This window comes from Rhineura floridana, chromosome 18 (genome assembly GCF_030035675.1).
Source record: "Rhineura floridana isolate rRhiFlo1 chromosome 18, rRhiFlo1.hap2, whole genome shotgun sequence".
Taxonomy (NCBI): Eukaryota; Metazoa; Chordata; class Lepidosauria; order Squamata; family Rhineuridae; genus Rhineura; species Rhineura floridana.
Window position 1 is genome coordinate 7,198,465 of NC_084497.1, and position 23,845 is coordinate 7,222,309.

A 23,845-nucleotide genomic window follows, 5' to 3' on the forward strand; every position below is an offset into this window, starting at 1 on the left:
GACTAGCAATAGCTCTCTGGGCGGTGAACATAAAACCAATCTCTGGTTGGTCCCTGTGAGAACAGTATGTTAGACTAGGTGGTCCACTGGCCTGATCCAGCAGGCTCTTCTTGCGTTATGTTCTGGTGCAGTGGAGGCACTCATGGAGTAAGGTGTTTCAGCACCTTGGATAGCTTCGAGCAAGCAAGTTGCACTGGAGTGTTTCAGCACCATGGATAGCTCCTAGCAGGCAAGTTGCGCCGGGTTGTTTCAGCACCATGGATAGCTCCTAGCAGGCAAGTTGCGCCGGGATGTTTCAGCACTGTCAGGCCCAGGATGTGACTCAGGAACCAGACCAGCGGTTGTAGTTAATTCGTGTTTTATTAGGGTAATGTCCAAACAAAGACTGCGTTTTCTCATGAAGCAATACAGGGATACAGGTCCTGCGGCATTGGGAGAAAGTTGACAGAGCAAGGGACTTCTTCCCGCCTGTTCTTTAAGAAGGGGCCAAACGGGCGCGCAATCTTTCGCTCCTCCTTAACTGCCCCTCAGGTACTGCCCGCCTTCCCCCCTTCTCTCCTGTCTTTTCAGCTGTCTGCGTGTGCGCGGTGAGGGGGGAAGCATCACCCCCTCCTCTTCTGAAGTTTCCGATTCCAGGATGGGGGATAGGGGAGGGGCTGATGGTAAACTGCCTCCCCGCTTTTCGGCTGTGAGCAGCCCTCCCTCTTCCCCCTCTTGCTCTGAGCCTGAAAGAGGGGGAGGCGTGAGAATGTCCAGGGAGGGCTCAGGCTCCCCGTTGCTAAGCGACCTTATCACTGGCAGTTCCTCTGTTTCGTCTTCGCTCCAAAGGGGGGAAGTTCCTCCCCCTTCCCTCTGATCTCCATCCGAATACTCTTCTCCCAACTCTCCGGGATCCAGCTCCCTGGGATTGGGACCCCAGCTCTGCCTTCCAACAAGCACCATGGACTGCTCCTAGCAAGCAAGTTGCTCCAATACTGGACTAGATGAGCCATTGCCCTGATTCAGCAGGACTCTTCTTATGTTCTTCACTCTGCGCTGTGTGCTGGAGTTCTTTCTTTTGTCTGTCCTTAAACTTCCAACATGGTGCCCCCACTGGATTCTAGTTTTATCAGATAGGGTGATAAAACTTTTCTCTGGCTGCTTTCTCCACACCACAGAATCCCTCAAACTTCATTTCACTTGAAAAGCAAAACGTTTTGAAATTTGAATTCGGGATTCCCTGGTAAATTTTGAATGGGTATGAAATGTAGTGTCAGCTTTATAACCATCTCATCTTTTTTCCTCTTTCAGCTCCTGGGAGCCACCGCCATTGAGGACAAGTTGCAAGATGGGGTCCCCGAGACCATCCAGCTGCTCAAAAGGGGAGACATCAAAGTGTGGGTGCTGACAGGAGACAAGCAAGGTGGGGAGGTCATGGTTTTGCAGGGGGGGGGCTCAGGTCCGATTCTAACATTACAGGAAGTGCGAAGAGAATACATTGGTTCATGTTCTGAAAAGGGGTTGCAAGCATTGGAGTGGTTTCATTCTAGTCCAGGAAAAAACTCCTACAGAGTGGAATAGAGAAGTCAGAAAGCAAGCTGGAAAGTGGAAGTCAAAAGCTAGAAACTGAAATGAATCGCTCAGTCCACTTTGCATATGTTCATATAGACCTATCCATGCTTCAGCCTCTCTGGGCATGCTCATTTCCCCCCTAAACTAGGGGCTTCACCCCTGAGCACTCCGCACACCAACCCCACCACTTCCCATTACCAACCCCTCCTTGCAAAAACCTCCAAGCATTGGCTCACATTGGCCACAATGGTCCCGCTCACACTCCTCACCCGCTTGCCTTGCCTGTTCCTCCGCTCCTGCAGCCCCCGGCTTGTGCCCCCTCAACGAATGCTGCTGCCGAGAAGAATTGGCCCAGATTGTCCTGATTGTTCTTTTGCAGTGTGTCTAGGCCACCACTTCTACCCGGCCTCGCCTTCTTACTGGCCTCTCTCCACCCCCAGGCTGCCACTGCCATTTTTCCTGCTTGCCGAGACCAGCAGTGGATGGTAAAGCATGTGGCAGGCAGGAGAGGCAAGTGGCTGAAGCATTTGCACTGTAGTTTGCAGCACCACCTATCAGTGGCCAAGTGAACTGCAGTATAACACTTACATTTTTATGTATACAGAAAGATATCGATGATTGCAATTATTATCATCATCATCATTATAATTATCATTATTATTTCAACTGACCCAGACATACGTATTTCAAAACTCTTTTGCTTTAGTGTTGTTTTTTTAAAAAAAGATTTGATGTAAGCGTGGAAGCCAAGAGAACACGTGGAATCAAACAATGGTGACTGGCACATCTCTCATCAGGCACCCACATCTCATTTCGAGTCTTTGGTTGCATTTTCAGAGACTGCTGTCAATATCGGCTTTGCATGTCAACTTCTTTCGGACGACATGACCATCCTGGAAGAGAGTGAGATTAGGTATGGGTATGGGTGCGTGTGTGAGATTGTGTGTTTATGTGTGTTGGGAGCAGGGGACAGGAGCTTGCTCAGACCCAGAAATAACTCTGCCTGTTTGTCTGCATCAACATGATCCTGATTCTCCCTCTCCTCGCGTAATCCCCACAACAACCCTGTGATGTAGGTCAGGCTGAGAGAGGCAGAGCTGGCCCCCAAGATCAACCAGGGTGCTTCATGTCAAATTCCCTGTCGTGAGCAGGGCAGGTGACCCATTGGCCACTTAATGCTTTGCTCTTAATTCAGGACATCAGCAAGTACTTTTAAGGTCAGACAAGCCTAGTCTTGTCTGCACTGACTGGCAGCAGCTCTCAATGCCAGGGATTGAACCTGGGACTTTCTGTGTGCAAGGCATAAGCCCCACCTCCAAGCTAGGCTTCACCTCTCAGCATGCCTGTCCCTCCACACATCCCACTTCTCGTGCAGGGACCTTTGCTGACATTCTACCCCTGTGCCTTCCCACTCACCGGTTAGAATGTTAATGAACATTTCGTTACATCACAGGGAGATGAAGAAGGATGCTTGCAGCTAATAAAGCAGTCTTCCCCCCCCCCAGCCAGCTCTGTTCATAAGATGGGTCAGCATTTCTACTTTTGCCCTTGTCCCACCTGTTCACCCACCCTTCTTGTTTTGCAGCGAGATCCTTGAACCAACCTGCCACAGCAACAACAGCTTAGCCAGCAGCGGAGCAGCTCTTTGCAAAGACAATTCATTCCTCCCCTTCCAGGCATTCTTGATGCATGGAAAGAAAGCCTTGGTGGTTACGGGGGATTTCCTAGTAAGACAGATTTTTTTTTTAATTGGACCTTCCTTCCTTCTCGGTATCCAGTACTTGATTTGTGAAATGTAAAGTATTTTTGCAGGCACCCCCCCAAATACAGGAAGGTTTGGCCCCTTTCAAAGCCGGCATGCTGGATCTTGGTCAAGGTGACTCTCCCATGGAGGATCTGTCAATTTCGGGGTTTTCCACTCTTACGTCCAGTTGTCCACATTTCCACACAAGTTTGCCCTTAAAAAAAAAAAATCTCCTGAAAATCTGTCAGCACTTTAGGGCGGGTTTCTTCTCATAAACACATTTTTGTATGCTGTTTTGCGGGATACGCCCATTTTTGCAAGCAACATTCCCCAATATAGTATAATCCATTTTTGTATGTTATTGTATTTATCTATATATTCATTCATTCATTTTACTGGATTTATATTCCGCCTTTCTACTGAGGCATCTGAGTTTTTGCACTAATTTGCACTAATATATGTATTTTTGTGCCTTTTGAAGAACTACCATGCAAAATTCAGAGAACTGTGAATTTCACAGGATGGCTATATTTCAGGTTGTGTATTGCTTCAGAAAGTGCAAATTCGGTAGGTTTATCTTGAAATGTGAACTAAACCAAGACATCGGGATGGTCAGTAATCAATGAGGACCGTCCGTTCAGATATCAATCAATCATTTATTACAGTCAATGACCAGCACTATAGTCCGATCAGATATCTTTCTGCTTTTTTTCCCCCCAGGACAAAATCTTTCACACGGAGGGGGAGAAGAAAGCAATGCAGAAGACGGGCTGGCTGCAACGCTTGGGTTGCTGCCGCGGCGATGTGGAGAAGGACCAGGGGAGCCTGATAGAAAAGGCGTTTGTGGAGTTAGCTACCACCTGCCAGGCTGTCATCTGCTGCCGGGTGACTCCCAAGCAGAAAGCCCTCGTCGTCCAGATGGTGAAGCGACACAACAACACCATCTCTCTGGCCATCGGGGATGGGGCCAACGATGTCAACATGATTAAAAGTGAGGCCTCCTCCCATGGTCCCAGGCCTTGTGCCTCTATGCAGAAAAACTTATAATTGGGTGGGGAAACAGTTTGGCTCCACGGGCCCCCTTCTGTATTTGGACCCACCCCACAACCCGGCTTTGACAGGTGGGTAGGACAACCCACCTGTCAATCCTGTGGCATCATCATAATCATTTACTGATTTATCTTATCATTACATTCATATTACGGCCTTCCTCCAAAAAGGGCGGCATACAACAACCAATAAAACGCTAAAAAAATAAAACTTTAGAAACATCTGAAAAAAATCTTTAAAAACAAAACATTTAAAAAGCATCTTAAAAACAAAACATCTGGAAAACAATTCCGGCACAGACGCAGACTGGCATAAGGTCTCTACTTAAAAGTCTTGTTGAAAGTGAGAGGTCTTCTTCAGGTACTGGATAAACAACTGAGACACCGCCTATCTAATATTATGATGATGTCACATGATTGACATGTGGGTTGGGAACAGCAGTGCAAGGGGCATTGCCAGCCCTATGCTTTGCAAGGCTCTCCTTTGCACCCCCCAGATTGTTCCTATAAAGACCCACCCCTACCCCACTAGGAAGTCAGATGTAGGGCAGGTGAGTATGGCTCCCCCAAAAGCCTCACAAACCACCTGACTTGTGATTGAAACACACACACAACATTGGCTTGGCTTGGGCGAGTGAGAGGAGCCTTGTGACACTTGAGTGAGTTAGGGGGTGGAGCCTGGGTGGGTTGTGGGAGGAGACCAGCGGGGTGTGGACCTGAGTTGAAAGACACGTTCCAGACAGTCAGAAGCTCTCAAGTGGTTGCACAACACTGGAAATATTTCAAGGGGGTAACATTATGGAGGAATGGCATCGAAGACTACAGCAATTAGCACTTTGGGGAAAACACTCAAAACTTAAAAGTGATTCACAGAGAAAAAATAAAGACCACTTGTTTCTCTGTGTTGGAGATATATAAAATGTAAATGTACTGCTTTCAAGTCGATCCCGACTTATGGCGACCCTACAAATAGGGTTTTCATGGTAAGTGGTATTCAGAGGGGTTTACCATTGCCTTCCTCTGAGGCTGAGAGGCAGTGACTGGCCCAAGGTCACCCAGTGAGTTTCAAGGCTGTGTGGGGATTCGAACCCTGGTCTCCCAGGTCATAGTCCAGCACCTTAACCACTACACCACACTGGCTCTCTGGAGATATATAGACTTGCTTAATATAATGGATCATAGCACTGACAGCTGTCTCTGAATAAATCCATGAATTCTGTATGATCCCCCCCCCTTTTGAATCCTTGGTTGTATAAGATCTTTACTGGAAACTTAAAATATTATTTCAGGGTTTGGAGATTGGATTTTCATTTTTCTAATCTGGCTCTGTGTCTGGAGCTTGACTGCTACACTTGATGAAAGATGTAATTTCACCATGTGTGTGAATGTTTAAGATGTAATATTATTTGTGGAGAAAATGTAATGATCAGTTAATTATTAAAAAAATGCTCAAGGGGTGTGTGGAGTAGGGACAGCAAAGGGTGTGGTCTGGGAAAAGTGGGTGTGGCCTGGGGAGAGGGCCAGATGGAAAAGACTGGAGGGCCGCATTCAGCCCTGGTAGAATGCATCCCCTCTTTTCCTTCTAGCTGCCGACATCGGGGTCGGAATCAGTGGGCAGGAAGGGATGCAGGCCGTCCAGTGCAGCGATTATGCCCTGGCTCAGTTCCGCTACCTCCAACAGCTCCTCTTCGTCCACGGCCGATGGTCCTACCTCCGGATCTGCAAGTTTCTCCGCTACTTCTTCTACAAGACCTTCGCCGGCATGATGGTGCAGATCTGGTTTGCTTTCTACGCAGGCTTCACCGCACAGGTGAGTTTGACAGGTTCCTCCCTGCCCTCCTCTTTCGTTCTGCCGTGTAGGGTACTTTGCTGCGGCACATGAGCTGTGAGGTCCCAGGTTCGAGCCACGTATTCAACCCGCCTCCCCCTGAAAATATGTTGGTTCGTATTTTCCTACCGCTGCATGCAACAAAAACTGCCGCAAATATGTTGCCAAGCCTGGCCGTCAGTTTGCATCCTCCACAAGTTTCCAAACCTAGCGTTCTTTTCGGCCATGCTGGGAGGACAATGGCAACACACATACTTCTGCAAAGTTGTGTTCTTTTTCCTAGGCAGGTGTATGTGTATGTAAGAGAGAGAGAGGAAATTTCAAGAAATCTCTCTCTCTCTCTCTCTCAAACACACACACACACACACATCTATGGAGAAATGTCAGTCCAGCTCAGTATCATCATCATCATCATCATCATCATCATTATAGCGTGCGGTGGCTATTCAATTACAATCACATCTGGATGAAGGTAGATACTTAGACATCCTTCAGTCAGGGTTTAGACCAAAACATGGGGTCGAATCGGCCCTGGTCGCACTGGTCGATGATCTGAGAAGAGCCTTAGATAGAGGAGAATATATCTTCCTCGCTCTTCTTGATCTGTCAGCAGCCTTTGACACGGTCGATCACAACATTCTTTTAGATCGTTTAATGACCATGGGCATTCAAGGAGATGTTCTGTGTTGGTTCCGCTCTTATCTCAGCAGGAGAACCCAAAGAGTAGCATTGGGGGATGAGATCTCAGAACCGTGGCCATTAGATTGTGGCGTGCCACAGGGCTCGATTCTTGCCCCAATGCTCTTTAACATTTACATCAAACCATTGGGTGACTTTATTCGTAGTACGGGTCTGCAATTTCATCAGTATGCAGACGATACCCAAATCTACTTGGCCTTTAAATCTTCCCCACAGGCTGCTGCAACACAACTGACTAAAGGGCTGGAACTAATAGGGGAATGGATGTTTAAAAACAAACTGCGGCTAAACTCTGATAAAACTGAGATCCTCTTGGTAGGTGATCGGTCCAAACTAGGAATAACTCAAGTGACTTTCAACCAAGTTTCTGTTCCCTTGAGTGACCAAGTCCGAAGTCTGGGTGTCATCCTGGATTCCCAACTGACAATGGAGGCTCAGATAGTGGCAGTTTGTCGGATTGCGCTCTACCACCTGTCCCTCATTCGCAAAATCTGCCCCTATCTCCCAAAGCATCTTTTACCAACTGTAGTTAGTGCCTTGGTTCTTTCCCGTCTGGACTATTGTAATGCTCCATATGCTGGTCTCCCTTTGGGAACTTTGCGTAAGCTTCAACTCGTTCAGAATGCGGCGGCTCGACATAAAGGGCTGCCATAGGAGAGAACACATCACCCCAATCCTTCGGGAACTTCATTGCCTCCCGATAGTGCTGCGGGTGAAGTTTAAAATACTAGCTTTAACTTATAAGTCCTTTTTTGATGCTGGTCCGATCTATCTGAAGAACAAACTCTCTCTTCTTGGAGCAGATGGGCGGACAAGATCCTCAGCCGCTAGACTTTTTGTGGTTCCATCTATCAGAGCGGCCAGATTAAGTGGTACTAGGTCTAAAGCTTTCTTCATTGTGGCTCCCACGCTGTGGAACACTTTACCGGTTGATACTCGCCTAGTCCCTTCACTTCTGTGTTTTCGGAGGCAGCTGAAGACATGGCTCTTTGTACAGTCAGATGAATGAAATGTGCTATAGTTAGGTGGCCAAGGGGGTGGTCTGATATTGGGCTTTTTACTGTGATTAGTATTTTTATTATGTACCTGTTGATTTATATTTTGATATGTTGTTTTGTTCTATTCCTTTGTATGTTGCCTAGAGTGACAGGTTGCCCTGTCAGATAGGCGTCGAATAAATTTTAGATAATAATAATAATAATAATAATAATAATAGCAACATCTGGAGGGATACAGATGTTCCCCATCCCTGATCTAAGAAGAGGCATTCCCTACTGCATGCAAGAGAAGAAGAATGCCTCTGTTTCAAAAAGGCATTCCCTCCAGAGAAAGGGGAATGCCCAGGGATGTTGTCATCCGGGGTGATCTTAGACCTTTTACTTCTTTGGAGAACCAGGTCCCAGCAGGGTTCCTATGTCTCCAGCATCTTATGAGCCAATCAGCACGAAAGGGGAATGTGTTAGCTGCTGAGAAGAGTCTTTTAACTTGGTTCCCTGTCATTTCCTGCTGATTGGAGCCAATCAGAGTGAAAGGGGTTCCAATTAGTTCCTCCTTCAAAAAACTACATTGTTGAGAGTGAGGATTCTGTAACTGCAGAAGAGACCGTGAATCCTGGTGATAGCACCCCATCTACATCATCAAGCAGTCTGGAGATAAACATGTAGGCACTGAATCCAGTAATTCAAGCAAGATCTCTGACAGTGAGAAAGGACAGTCAAATGATGATGGTGAGAGAGAAGCAGAAAGCGGCATTCAAGCCTGGACAGATTATTCTACAATCTTAGATGGTTGTATAATCTTAGAAGGGGCGTGGCTGTGAGGGGGTGTGGCTGTGATTATCAGGAAGGGATCCTGCAGTTCTGAATTTGCCACGACGCTACTGCGAATGCCTCTTTCTTACATCGGGGTGGATAAACTGGTGGCCCTTCAGATGTCGTTGGATTCCAACTCCTCGCAGCCCCAGGAGCCATCATGCCCAATGGTCAGGGGCGATGGGGAGCTGTAGTCCAACCACATCTGGAGGGCCACAGGTTCCCCTGCACCTGCTAAACGAGCCATGGGAAATCAGCCCATCTAATCTTCTCCCGTTTGGCCCTTCCCTTTCAGCCTCTGTTGGAGGGCTGGTTCCTCGCCCTCTACAATGTCTTCTACACATCGTGTCCAGTCCTCTTCATGGGCTTGTTCGAACAGGTGAGTCTTGGCACTGCCCAGCATCTCCCCAGGTTTATCCATCTATTTGGAAACCAGTTCTGAAATGAAAGAGAACTATTTGCAACCCAGCTTCTCCCTCTCCCCCATTGCACATGAGGGCATAAGCAGAGCTTGGAAAAGTTATTTTTTTGAACTACAACTCCCATCAGGCCCAGCCAGCATGGCCACTGGATTGGGCTGATGGGAGTTGTAGTTCAAAAAAGTAACTTTTCCAAGGTCTGGTAAGACGAGCTGGATTAGGCCCGTCTCGTTCGACAGTGGCTGGTCAGATGTCTCTGGAAAGTTCACAGGCAGGGTGGGAAGGCAAGAGCCCTCTCCCAAGCTGTGATTCCAAAGCAACTGGCATTCCAAGGCATCCTGCCTTTGATCCTAGAGGTAGCATATAGCATGACCAGCAGCCTTTATTATCTATTCAGTTTATATCTGCCCTCCCTTCCAAAGGTGTCCAGGGCGACAAACCTATTAACAAAAATAATCAAACAAACAGAAAAAGAAAGGGATTGGTGTTGAAAAAGTCTAAAACGCAGCTGTGGTTAAACAGTGGTACAGCTAAAACACAGTTACAGTTAAAAACATGCTTTCATCAGCGAGGTTCAGGTCTCAAGGAACCATCCACTTCAGCCTCTCCTGGGTAAACAGGAATGTTTTCAAATTCCTCCTGAAAGTCAATAGCGATAGAGACAGACGCACCTCACTGGGGAGGGCATTCCACCAACGGGGAGCCACCACTGACAAAGATCCTGCCACGGGTCAGCGCCAACTGGGCAGCACTCAGTGACGTCACCACCCACAAGGCCTTGCCTGCCCACCATAATAATAATAATAATAAAATTTTATTTGTTAGTCGCCCATCTGTCCGAATTAACGGACACTCTGGGCGACGTACAACAATACAAAATACAATATAAAACAATATACAATCAACAATTCACAACATCAACATCAATTCATCTAAAACCATCTTTCAATTAATATACCATAAAAACTAATCCGCCCCAGAAATCCCATAGGCCTGCCTGAATAGCCAGGTTTTTAAGGCCCGGCGAAAAGCCATCAGGGAGGAGGCATGTCGAAGGTCAAAAGGAAGCAAGTTCCAGAGGGTGGGGGCCACGATCGAAAATGCCCTCTCTCTGGTCCGCACCAGCCTAGCTGTTTTCACTGGTGGGACCGAGAGAAGGTCTTGTGAGGCCGATCTTGTTTGGCGGCATAATTGGTGATACTGGAGGCGTTCCTTCAGATAAACTGGGCCGAAACCGTATAGGGTTTTAAAGGTCAATACCAACACCTTGAATTGGGCCCGGTAGACAACTGGTAACCAGTGTAGATCTATCAACACTGGAGTAATATGATCCCGGCGACAGCTCTGCGTTATCAAGCGAGCCGCCGCATTCTGTACCAGCTGCAATTTCCGGACCGTTTTCAAGGGTAACCCCACGTAGAGCACGTTACAGTAGTGTAAACGAGAGGAGAGCAGGGCATGTATCACTCGTGGGAGCAGATGAACAGGAAGGTAGGGTCGCAGCCTCTGTACCAGATGTAATTGGTACCAAGCTGCCCGGCTCACTGCTGAAACCTGAGCCTCCATGGACAGCTGGGAGTCAAAAATGACCCCCAGGCTGTGGACCTGGTCCTTCAGGGGTAATTTCACCCCATTAAGCACCAAGTCTAAGTTTCCCAGCCTTCTCTTATCACCCACGAGCAATACCTCGGTCTTGTCGGGATTTAGCCTCAGCCTGTTCTCTCCCATCCATCCACTTACGGACTCCAGGCATTTGGACAAGGTCTCCACAGCCAACTCTGGTGAGGACTTAAATGAGAGATAGAGCTGAGTGTCATCCGCATATTGGTGACACTGCAGCCCAAAACTCCTGATGATGGCTCCCAGCGGTTTCACATAGATGTTGAATAGCATGGGGGAGAGGATAGAACCCTGTGGCACTCCACAATTGAGAGGCCAAGGGTCTGAAACCTCATCCCCCAATGCTACCCGTTGATATCTACTGGAGAGATAGCAACGGAACCACCGTAAAACAGTGCCCCCTATTCCCAATCCCTCCAGGCAGTTTAAAAGGATACCGTGGTCAACGGTATCGAAAGCCGCTGAGAGATCCAGGAGGACGAGGAATGTGTATTCTCCCCTGTCCAACGCCCTCCTCATATCATCCACCAGAGCGACCAAAGCTGTTTCAGTTCCGTGTCCAGTCCTGAAGCCATAGGGTCTGAGATGGTTGATATTGGGGAAGGCACTCTTTGAGATGCTTGGTTCCCAAGCCATTGAGGGCTTTATATTCTAGTACTAACACCGTGAATTTGGCTGGTCCGTGACCGAAATAAATCCATTCGTTCAACACCTTGAATTGGGCTTGGTCGCTCACTGGTAGCCAGTGCAGTGCTTTCAAGGCAGGTGACCCATGGTCCCATTGGGCTAATCCACTTACCAGCCTAGCAGCTGTCGATGTGATATGGTAGCCTTATTGTTCATGGAATTGTCGGATCCCCTTTTCAAACCATCCCCGCTGCTGGCCATCACAACGTCCCCATTAACTGCTCTGTTTGCAAAGGTGTTTTCTTTCATTTGGGTTAGCTTGGGATGTTAGCGAATTTATATTGTGTTATTAATAACATAAGAACATAAGAAGAGCCTGGTGGATCAGGCCAGTGGCCCATCTAGTCCAGCATCCTGTTCTCACAGTGGCCAACCAGGTGCCTGGTTACTAACCCTATTACTAACCCTGTTAGCCGCTGTGCGTTTCCTTCAAAAATAAGGCGGAATATATTGGGTTATATCCAACTAAGTCCTGCTCAGAGTAGACCGACTGAAATTAATGAACCTAAGTTCTTCCTAAAGAGAGACAGTGTGGTGTAGTGGTTAAGGTGTTGGACTACGACCTGGGAGATCAGGGTTTGAATCCCCACATAGCCATGAAGCTCACTGGGTGACCTTGGGCCAGTCACTGCCTCTCAGCTGCATGAAAACCCTATTCATACGGTCGCCATAAGTCGGAATCGACTTGAAGGCATTGCACATACATAAGTTCTTCGTGTCTGTTAACTTCAATAGGTCTACTCTGATTAGAACTAGAATTGAATACCAGTTATTATTATTATTATTATTATTATTATTACCTCACTTTCCCTCCTCCCTTCGTTAAGGATGTAAGCGCCAAGAAATGTCTGCAATTTCCCGAGCTCTACAAGGCAGGCCAGAAGGATAAGTTTTTCAATATCCGGACGTTCTGCGTCTCGTTCATCCACGGCTCTCTCGCCTCCTTGGCCAACTTCTACATCGCTCTGTGGGCCATGGGGGACGGAGCCGGCATCCGTGTCATTGGCGATTATCAGTCCTTTGCCATGACGGTAGCGACCTCGGCGATATTCACCGTCATTGCTGAGGTGAGTTTGGGAGACCTTCTTGGGGGGGTGGATATGATGTTGTGGCGTGGTCTGGCTTCTCTTCTGTCTTGGCTCGAGACCAGCCTTCCCCTACCTGAAGCCCTCCAGATGTTGCTGAACCACAACTCCCATCCTGCCTGGGATCCTGGCCATCCGCCATGGTGCCTGAGACTGATGGGAGGTGGAGTCCAACAAATCTGAACTACAGTTCCCATCCTGCTTGAGTCCCATTTATCCACGTTGACTTTGTAGACAATAAGGTGCAAATAAAAACACATTAAACCAACACGTGGGGCCTGCAATGAAATGTTGCAGTGTGAAGTAGTCCCTTGTTGGGGTGTTTTGGAGGTGTGCCCTTCCCTTAGGTTTCACCCTCCTCTCTAAATATTTTGTGTACTTTGGCAAACTTCAGGGTCCCACCAGGCTTGCTGAGATCTTCCTCTTGTGTGTGGGTGTTGCTGCTGTGGCTCTGTAAACAACAGCACTCAGAGTCTGAATGTCGGAGACAAGGAGGGAGAGATGGATGGATGGGTGGATGGGTGGATGGGTGGGTGGGTGGATGGATGGATGGATGGATGGGTGGATGGATGGATGGATGGATGGATGGATGGATGGATGGATGGATGGATGGATGGATGGATGGATGGATGGATGGATGGATGGATGGATGGATGGATGGATGGGTGGATGGGTGGATGGATGGATGGATGGATGGATGGATGGATGGATGGATGGATGGATGGATGGATGGGTGGGTGGGTGGATGGATGGATGGATGGATGGGTGGGTGGATGGGTGGGTGGGTGGGTGGGTGGATGGATGGATGGATGGATGGATGGATGGATGGATGGATGGGTGGGTGGGTGGGTGGATGGGTGGGTGGGTGGGTGGGTGGATGGATGGATGGATGGATGGATGGATGGATGGATGGATGGATGGATGGATGGATGGATGGGTGGGTGGGTGGGTGGGTGGGTGGGTGGATGGATGGATGGATGGATGGATGGATGGATGGATGGATGGATGGGTGGGTGGGTGGGTGGGTGGGTGGGTGGGTGGATGGATGGATGGATGGATGGATGGATGGATGGATGGATGGATGGGTGGGTGGGTGGGTGGATGGATGGATGGATGGATGGATGGATGGATGGATGGATGGATGGATGGATGGATGGATGGATGGATGGATGGATGGATGGATGGATGGATGGATGGATGGATGGGTGGGTGGGTGGATGGGTGGGTGGGTGGATGGGTGGGTGGGTGGGTGGATGGATGGATGGATGGATGGATGGATGGATGGATGGATGGATGGATGGATGGATGGATGGATGGATGGATGGATGGATGGATGGATGGATGGATCTGTCACCTAATTTCAGAACTGATTTCTAGATAGATGAAGGTCCAGGAATGGAATGGAAATCTTCCCAGAGCAACTCTCCCTTTCTGTGGTTTCCAGCAATTGGGATACAGAAGCATACTGCATCTGACAGTCCCTCTTGCTGAACTTGAACTCCCATCAGCCCCAGTCACCTTAGCCAATGATCAGGGATGATGGGAGTTGTCGACCAACCACATCTGGAGACCTCCCCCCAAGATGGAAGAACTTTGCTCCAGAGGACACTGGAACAACACTGAGTGGCCAGGCAAAGTTCTGTCTGCGGCTGCAGGTTTGGTTTCCTTCATAGGCCTTTCTTCTTCCTTGTTTCCCTTGGTAGATCATGATGGAGGTCAAATTCTGGACCATCTTCTCTGTGCTTGCCATCGTAGCCAGCGTCGCCCTATACTGCCTTTTGAGCTACCTCACACAAAGCTTCCAAGCCTTTAAATGGGATCCGAAGGCCTTCCAGTTCCCAGGTAAGAGGCCTCCACGTGGAAATCACCCAGTTCTTCCTTGGCAGACAGGGCCGGCCCTGTCATACGGCAGAGTGATGTGGCCACCCCAGGTCATAAATTCAGTTCTCCATCATTTCTTCAGCAATTTGCGACTTTTTTAAAAAAAATCCTCACGAAAATTCTTCAGCTTTTTAGTCCAAATTTCTCCTAACGCATTTTTTTGCAGTTTTGCTCAATGCACACATTTTTACAAGCAATTTCTCCTAACGCAGGCAGTTAAGAAGATGTCTCTTTGCAAGAGTTGGCCTTGTTTTTACCATATTTTTAATGGTTTATACTATACAGTTATTTGTTGTAAACTGATTTTTTTTAAAAAAATGAAATAGTTGCATACAAATGACAGAATCCACTTTGGTATGTTATTTCCATGCATATATTCATTTTTAGGCATCTCTCCCCCAAATAGATGCATTTTGTAAACACTGCTTGGTTGGAAAACTGTGTTGCAAAACTTGGAGAAATGTGAATTTTGGAGGAGGGCTGCGTTTCGGTCCTCATATTGTTTTGGAAAGTGCAAATGTGACGGATTTGGCTTGAAGTGCAAACGGAACCTCATTTACTCAGGGGGCAGGCGCTCGCAGCAAGAAGCAGCAAGGTGTTGGGAGGGCAGCCCTGAGTCCGCCTTGGAGTGGCGGCCGGTGCCTGTTGTAGCCAGCAGGGCGGAAACCAAGGAGCCCAACAGTAGATGGCGCCAGAGGCGATGAGAGGCAGAGCTAGCTCGTTCTACTTCATCTTCCCTGGTTGGGTTCTACAAGGGCAAGGCTGAAACGAAGAAGGAGGGTGCTGCCTGCGAATGCCAACCCCCTGAACTAGTTGTAAGTGAGAAAGCAGGCAGGCAGGGGCTGGCTGAGGGCAGGCTGGGATTGGTGGGGCGGTGCCCCATCCGCCCCCATGGAGCTCTCTGATATAATGGAGGACTCTCGGGCCCCATTGCCAGTGTTGAAGTCAGATTCAACGGTCCATCTGGTTGGCTTCTGTATGTGTAATGGGGGGATGGAGGGGAGGAATCCCGTTGTCCTTTACCTATGACAATAGCATGACTTGGGCTGGGCCTGTGAGTCCAGGCAAGAGTCGGCTGCGCTCAAGGCTGGCTCCAGAGGATGGTAAGGTCGGGCGTCTGCCCGTGGTCCCAAGGCAGTAAAAGATTCACTACCTCAATGCCGCTTGCATTTCTGATTTTGGAAACACAAGAATATAGGAAGCTGCCTTACGCTGAGTCAGACCACTGCCCCCCCTAGCTCAATAGTGTCTGCACTGGCTGGCAGCAGCTCTCCAGGGTTTCAGAGCAGAGTATCTCCTAGCCCTATCAGGAGATGCCAGTAATTGAACCTGGGATCTTCTGGTTGCAAGGTGGATGAGCTTATGATCTTTTCCTTGAAACTGAAGCAAGATTCCAGTCCTCATCGTTCTAAATAAAGGGCAGATGTAAATAGGTTTCAGGCAGGGAGTTTGAACCCGGGACCTTCTACAAGCCAAGCAGGTGTCCTACCACCGAGGAACAGTCCCTTCCCCTTGAGAAGTAACCGTTCTGTTTATATTCCCCCATGTTTTTCCTGGTTAAGGGAGGAGGCACTGAAAGTGTCTCAGTGAAGGGACCCCCACAATCTTGGGCAGAGTGGCTTGTGTGCGCAATTCCCCATTGGGGTGAATAAGGCTTACCTGCACATAACTTCCTTTCCTGACATGACCTCACATGGCCATCTTGTCCCTTGCTGAGGATTAGACCAGCCTTCGCCAGCCAGATCTTGTTGAACTACAGTAGGCGCCCTGAGCTCCCACTGGGAGGAAAGGTGGGATATCAATTTAATAGACAATAAATAAATTAATAAACCTCATGCCCGACCACTGGCCACGCTAGCTGGGCTTCTCTTCCGACAACATCTCTGGAAGGCTCAGTTAAGGGCACGGGTTCTATCAATGGCAGTGAGCCATGACAGCTAAATGGAACTTCCCCTTATAGATGCAGTCTACCTCTGGGTAGTAGATGCTGAGGACAAATGGCAGGGAGGGCTCTTGTCTGCATATATCTATATTTTAAATGCCTATATGGTATTCTTAAATGACAACTTCTTCCTAGCACAACATTTGGGCTTCCTTTGTAATGGTGTGTGTGTGTGTGTGTGTGTGTGTGTGTGTGTGAGACACAATCCTCTCCGCTGTCTTACACTCCCACATATGAAGACCCCATGCACGAGTACACCGTGGTGGTTGGGCTGCTCACAGCTTCTTCTTTTCTCCGCCAGACGCCACCAAGAATGCACTGACAGACCCAATCCCGCTGTTTGTCATCGTGCTTTGTGTTGTGGTGAACACCATCCCCTCCCTCACTGTCCGCGTTGTGCATAGCTTCATGGGCCCTACAGCCTTGGCAGAGGTAAGCGTTGCGCGGGCAATCTCAACAGAGTTGAGCACCAAAGGGAAGCACCAAAGGGTTTGACCTTTAGGGGGAGCCTTTGGTGCAGTCTGTCGGGAAAGCTGGTTGAACGAGGGGAGAGGAAACAGTGATCATTATTTGCACTGTGTAGTTGGGTATGACTGGGCTGCATAATCAATTTGAGGGGCTCATTCTGAAGAACAATTACTATTTGATTCAGTTGTAGATGTAACAAGGAGGACCCGCAATACAATTTTGCATGGTTGACTGTACTCATTCAGGGATCCAGCCATAGATAGTCTATTTCATCCCCTCCTTTCCTCCTGGTTTTCCAGACAGCCATCGTTCTGTAGACACTGAGCATGCTCAGTCCTTAGTAGGCTGCTTATGGACCCCCACTTTAGATTGCCTCCCTTAAAGATTATTTTGTGCTTATGCAAACCTTGGGTTTCCCCCAAACCTGCTGAATACCCCCCTCATGCATATGAATGGTGACATAGTGCCCAACAGTGGGCTCTCCGACACTGGAGGCCTTCAAGAGGCAGCTGGACAGCCATCTGTCAGGAATGCTTTGCTTTGGATTCCTGCATTGAGCAGGGGGTTGGACTGGATGGCCTTATAGGCTCCTTCCAACTCTACGATTCCATGATTCTGATTTCAGCTATGTAATGAGCCACACAGAGAATTGAGTTTGCTCTTGAACCTCAGACCTTGGGACCAAATACGGTTCTCTGTCTGCTCCCCCAGGATGCTTTCTAAGCCATGCCTCTCATTGGCCCTGATTTGCACACTCCCTGAGTCCTTTTGCTTGGCTGGACAGAGGATGGAGAAGCGTGGGCGCACGTGCATGTGCGGTGACATCCACTGCTCCACCCACTTTCCCCTGTGGCCCCGCCCAAGGCATGCGGCCCTCAGGGTGGAAACGCTTTCCCCTCAACTTTTGAGGAGCGTCCAAGGTGTTGACCCTCAGTTTCAGCACCTCGGCCAGCTCCAGAGTGGCTTCCGCCAGCTGCCACTGCAGCTCACCCTTATGGACTTCCTTTCTTTTCCAGAGGTGTCAAGCCCGGGACATGCAGAAGCAAAAGACAGTGGAGCTGACGTCGCACATCCGGAGGAACAGCCACCTGAGACGCTCCAGCTATGCCTTCTCCCACAAGGCAGGCTACGCTGACCTCATCTCCAGAGGAGCCAGCATGAGGGTGAAGGGCCCCCATGTCCGCAGCCAGCTGAATGGCTTTGGGGGCGCCCCCTTGCCCAGCCAAGACAGCCCCACCCCATCCATAGCTGAGCCCTTCAGGGATGGTGTCTCTGCAGAGCAGAAGTTCCATCTCTGTTGAAAAGGAGAATGGCAAGCTCTAGGTTTTTTTTTTATTAACTGCACACCCAAAGACTGCCTGCCAGTGGTTGGATGGCCTTTAAGAACATCAGAAGAGCCTGCTGGAGCAGGCCGGTGGTCCATCTAGTCCAGCAACCTGTTCCCACAATGGCCAACTAGGTGTCCATCATGGGAAAGTCCGCAAGCAGGACCTGAGGGCAAGCGTGTGCTCCCCTCCTGAGGTTTCCAGCAACAGATGTTCAGAAGCATCCTGCCTTCAACCATGGAGGCAGAACATAGCCATCGTGGCTAGTAGCCATTGATAGCCTTAGTCTCCACGAATTTGCCTAATCCTTTTTAAAACCCGTCTCTGCGCTGCGGGAAGAAAGCCTTTCTTTTGCTGGTCCTGAATCTTCCAAAATTTGGCTTCATTGAATGGCTCAGCTTTTTCCCCTTTGGCACCCGGAGAGGGCTCCCAAGATCTGAAGCCTGGAGGAGAACGCTCGCCTATGACCCAGCTATGAGCTGTGCAGTTCTGGGTTTGAATCCCAGAATGCCCAGCACCGGGCTTTCTTGCTCAGATGCCCTCTCCCTTTTCATGCCGCCGTCTGCAGATTAATTCCTGGTCTCTGGAACAATAACTCTTTCATATACTTTTCAGCAGGGATGTATCTGCATAAGGAGAAGCTAATGTCCCATGTAGACCATTGCAGTGGTTAGAGAAATCACAGTTGCGAATATGCTTTTAGGCACACCCAGAGCATTCCGATGGACAATCGAGCAGCTAATTATCACTGTTGTTTTTTAACTGAGAGGCCCTCGGGTCCCCGCTAGTTGAAAACCACACCCTCAAGGTGGGGAACAATTTTTCAGCCCAAGGGCCACATTCCCTTCAAGGCAGCCTTCCAGGGGCCACTTGCCTGTGATGGGTGGGGCCAGAAGCACAGGTGGGCAGAGCAGCAGATGTTAATTTACTCACACATTTCACCTCTCTATCCTCCATCCAGGGGCAAGAAAGGGGCATCATCATAGTTCAAAACACTTGGGGCGTGCAACAGGGCTAGTGAGGGGTGTTGCTGAGGAGAGCCCTGATGGCCAGACTGGGAGGTTTAGAGGGCCACATTCATCCCCCAAACCTGCTGCTGAAAGGGGAAGCCCCTGTTCCCCAAATTCCAAATACTGTAGGAGCAAGCAGTGAGGGGTTCTTTCTGCACATGCTCCAAGCCACCTTTGCCTTCCATGATCCACTTCGGTGCACACCTTGGCTGTCAGATTAATTCTCGGAGCCAATGTCCCGGGCAAATACTGTGCCAAAAATGCCTTAAGAACTTGAGGGTCGGCTTTCTGGATCAGATAAGGAGGGTCCCATTTGGCCTGGTATCTTGTTTCTGACCATAATCAGCCAGGGGCCTCTGGGAAGCCCACAGGCAGGGCCCGGAAAGTGACAGCCCCTCCTCTCTTGTGTGCCATCCAGCAACTGGCACTCTCAGCTAGACTACCCCTAAGCATGGAAGCCCTGTTCAGCTCTCATTCAGAACACCAAAATTGCCCTGATGGACCAGACCCAACGGCCATCTAATCCAACATCTGGTTATGAACAGAGGCCACCTAGATGTCTGAAGAAGGTCGCAAACTTTTCTTTTGGCACATGGCCCCTGAAAAGTTCCCCACAAAGGAATGCGGCCCTCAGGCTGAAATAGCGTCCCCCTGAATGAGGGATGTTGAACCTAGCTTTCCGCTGACAAACCTCCTCTGTTGCTGAGTCCTCAGCACCTGCTGTTCATAGGTAGAATGCTTCTATATCTGGAGGTTTTATGGCTGACAGCTACCAGTATGAGTCTGACTGTGCTGGAGAACTGGGGCACTATAGCATAATTTTCAGGTGGCTCTTTTATTATGTTGTGATTACACTACTGGTGGTTGCTTCTTAATCACTTTTCACTGTGAACTGTCTCAAGTTACTTGCTGCAAGAAAAGTGGGTTTTGCACTTTAAATATATATATATATATAATGATAATAATTTATTTTGTGAAGGAAAACCACCTCCAGCAGTAACCTGATAAGATCCTTCTGTAAAGCTTTCAGACTTTTCTCTTAAATGTAAAGGAGATCAAATGGCATTATATTGAACTCCTCTTGGCTTCAGACCCAGTGGCATTACAGACTGGATCCCCTAGAGGGCGCCAATGCCACACGGTTGGTGTAAGCTATTGCACACACTGCCGCCCTCTGCTGGACAGGTGCAGTCCTGATACACAGCTAACTCTCCAGGTTGATTGTAAGTGAATGTTGCAGAATTTCCCGCCATGCTAGGTGGGTGCAATGCTTCTTGAGGCTTCAACTCAAAGAACAATTTGGACCATAAGTGTCCTTATCCTTTTGCACTGTCTGACAATGTGAAATAAATCTGATTCAGCCGTTTCGGGAAAGTGCTCTTTCAGCTGTGCCAAGCAGCAGGATCCATTGTCTACAGAAATAGTTTTCCAAGTGTGTTCCAGGGATCCCTGGGCAGAGGTGGTGGGTGCCCTTTGGGAGTGGTGGGGAGGAAGGCAGGGAGCCAATGAGAGCCAATGGGAGGCAGAGCCAACAAATTCCAGTTTTGCCCCATCTACCTCCCTGCTTAGTTCTACAAGAACAACAGTGAGATTGAGGAGGAGGAGATGATAAGCAGCGCTACTCCATAGGATGGTTGTAAGTAGGAAGGCAGACAACCAGTGGCTTGTAGACTAAAGTTGGTGAGGAAATGCCCCAAGCACCCTAACGGGTCAGGCTCCACTCTCCCTGACCCCCACAACTGAACTTCCCCTGCAATAGACAACCATAGTGGATCATTCCCCTCACAGACCTGCAGTTCCCTGAGGGGTTTAACAATCAGTTGACAGTAAGAGGAGAGAGACAGTGTGGTGTAGTGGTTAAGGTGTTGGACTATGACCTGGGAGACCAGGGTTCGAGTCCCCACATAGCCATGAAGCTTACTGGGTGACCTTGGGCCAGTCACTGCCTCTCAGCCTCATGAAAACCCTACTCATCAGGTCGCCATAAGTCGGAATCGACTTGAAGGCAGTACATTGACATTTTGACGGTAAGAGAATTCTAGAAATTGTAGCTCTATGAGGGGAATAGAGGATCTCCTCACAACTCTCAGCACCTTTCCCAGGATTCTTTGGGGGACGCCATGACTGTTTGAAGTGGAATAACAGTGGAATAAATGTATGCTATGAACATGATCTTAGATTAGCAAACTTGGCCTGTCCTAATACAGAGGGTGTGGCATGATTTCTGGGTCCACCTCTTAAGGGAGTGTGATTGGATCATTCAGTCTCTCCCAAAAGTAGGTGAGGCTGCCTGTTAGAGCTCTGTATGAGTCCCCATTCTGAGCTTGCTCCAGGAAGCTCTCTCAAAACTAGGGATGGTCCATTTCTCCCAGTTTCTAATTTTTCCGGTCTTAAAGCCAGTCCTCCACATTCCTGCAGCAATCTGTGTTTTATATATATAACCTCATGAAAATTCATCAGCATTTTAGTGCAGACTTCTGCTAGACATGTTTTTGCACTCTAATATACACATTTTTTCAAGCAATTTCCCATAATATACCATATCTGCATATTTTCACAAATATGTGCATAATTATGCACACTTCCCCTTGGATTATGCATTTTTCAACACACAGTTTGGTTAGAGAAGTGTGAACTTCAAAGGATAGCTGCATTTCTCTTCATGTTTTGGTTTGAGAAATGCGAATTTGGTAGTTTCGTATATAAATGCAAAAAAAAAATAGTATTTCTCATCCCTACTCAAAACACTGACTTCGCACAGCAGCATAGAATACTCTCTCAAATGAAGATGCTCTTGGTTTTATCCTGGCTTCAAAAGTACCTCTGTGTGCAAGAATAACTTCTCACCCCCATCAACTTTTGGAAATTTGGGGGGTTCTAATTGTAGGAGCTAGTCAACAACACGACTAACGTGCAGGAGCTCAGTTGAATGACCAAAAAATAATTTATTGAAGAAATCAAAAAGTTGTTGGAACATACAAATTCACATGGAACAGCAGATAACAACATGAACAAATAGATTCTTTTTCTTTTTTCGATTACCTTTCAATAATCGGTCGAGAAGATTTACGCAGAGCTATCGGACGCTGAAACTCAGCTCCAGACAACACAAACTCTCATGGTTAGTTTTGGTAGTGTGGTGGTGTTTCGGGTTTTTTTTTTTTATAAAGTGCCCAATAAATAAAACATCTTTTTAAAAAAAGAGCTAAAAAGTAAAACCAACATTTTGAAAAGAACTGAGTTGCAAAGACACAAAAGGAATCACAACTGCAGGTTACCGATAAAATTAATTTAACAAACCAAGGATCCCAGACCACACATGGGTAAAGAGAAGCAGGGATGGAGGTGAGGATCTGTAGTGGAGCAAACAGCTGGACCGGTTCTGGAATTAATTTTGAAACTGGGCATTTAGATTGCTGCAAAACAACTTCCCTCCCCCACGAATCCCCCGTAACTAAACTCAAATTGCTCGGCACAGATTTGGCAGGCAAAGCATGGGGTTGTCTCCAACGCAGTTCTCCCCGAAATTGACCCATTGAAATGAATGGACTGAAGTTTGTCGTGACCATCCATTTCAATGATTCTGGGTAGGACTAATATTGTCTTTCCAGTGCCGAACTCCTGGGCCCCACCAGTGGGTTACTGTGAACCCCCAAATGTTGGTGACTGTAGCCATTTTCCATGTTACATCACCCCCTCCAGCAATGGTGGCTCTTGCCCATTGGTAGGGTAGAAAGGCTGGGAGACCAACAGTCGGTGGAGTCAGAGCCAATGAACAGGCACAGCCACCTCCTGATGCGTTGGAACCAGAGCTTGGCAAAGTTACTTTTTTCAACTACAACTCCCATCAACCCAATCCAGTGGCCATGCTGACTGGGGCCGATGGGAGTTGTAGTTAAAAAAAAAGTAAATTTGCCAAGCTCTGGTTGGAAGGCAGTTGTGGGCCGGCTGAGGGCAGACTGAGGTTGGTGGACACGTCCCCATCTGCCCTAATGGCCAATCCTCCACTGCGCCCCCCCCCGGTCTTTCTGAGATGGGATGAGAGAACAAAGGCCAATCATCTGGGACTGTGGCCATTTTAAAGAGTCAAACATTCCTTAGATTTCAAAGGTGAACTTAGATTTTATCTCAAAGAAGTGCAACCCCCCAACTTCACACTCTCTCCGCCCCCCGCCCCCAGTTTGAAAATCCTGATTGGAAAGTACTTGCTGCTAGTTGTTGGGTTGCGGGGAGGGGGTCTTTTGCGTGTCTTGGCATCCCTTTCTTTGTTTCAAAAATGAACAATTTTGTTCCTATGTTCTTCAATTCTCTCTCTACCCCCCTCCCAAAATAACACCCCAAGAACTGGTAAAGACTCTGAGACTAACTAGATGTAAAGGGGGAAATGTGGGGTTTGCTGGCCCCAGAGTTGACCAGGGTGGCTGTTTTAAATCTGGGCCTTTCATCACATCTTGTTAATCCCTTAGGATAAGAACAAACTTCCACTCTGTGATTTGTGGAGCTGTCCATGCTTGGCTGTGCCCTCTGAGAGAAGATAATTCTTCCAAATGAGGTGGTGCCTAGCAATCTTGAAGTGAGGCCTTTCTAGGCCCCACCCATCCTTTGGACCAGCTGTGAACAAACTTTTTTCATTATTTCAGCAGGAGCAAAACTCTGAAGCTTGTCAGCATTGGGGTTTTTTTCATATCGTCGTAAAAATTTCCAAAGGGGTATCTCTGCTAGTCTC

The 23,845-nt window shown here is 48.2% G+C and overlaps 1 protein-coding gene across 7 annotated transcripts in view; it reads left to right on the plus strand.

The window, feature by feature from the left end:
• ATP8B3 (ATPase phospholipid transporting 8B3) overlaps nucleotides 1-20,467 on the plus strand; it is a 71,238-nt gene extending 50,771 nt beyond the window's left edge. For all 7 annotated transcript variants that reach the window (XM_061601635.1, XM_061601637.1, XM_061601641.1 and 4 more), the window contains 10 exons: nucleotides 1,291-1,402; nucleotides 2,389-2,464; nucleotides 3,137-3,278; nucleotides 4,016-4,286; nucleotides 5,931-6,154; nucleotides 8,978-9,061; nucleotides 12,236-12,475; nucleotides 14,197-14,335; nucleotides 16,618-16,748; nucleotides 17,801-20,467. In XM_061601635.1, coding sequence (XP_061457619.1) covers nucleotides 1,291-1,402; nucleotides 2,389-2,464; nucleotides 3,137-3,278; nucleotides 4,016-4,286; nucleotides 5,931-6,154; nucleotides 8,978-9,061; nucleotides 12,236-12,475; nucleotides 14,197-14,335; nucleotides 16,618-16,748; nucleotides 17,801-18,085 — 1,704 coding nt within the window. In that variant the 3' untranslated portion in view covers nucleotides 18,086-20,467. The remainder of the gene's footprint in view (nucleotides 1-1,290; nucleotides 1,403-2,388; nucleotides 2,465-3,136; nucleotides 3,279-4,015; nucleotides 4,287-5,930; nucleotides 6,155-8,977; nucleotides 9,062-12,235; nucleotides 12,476-14,196; nucleotides 14,336-16,617; nucleotides 16,749-17,800) is intronic.
• Nucleotides 20,468-23,845: the final 3,378 nt, after the last annotated feature.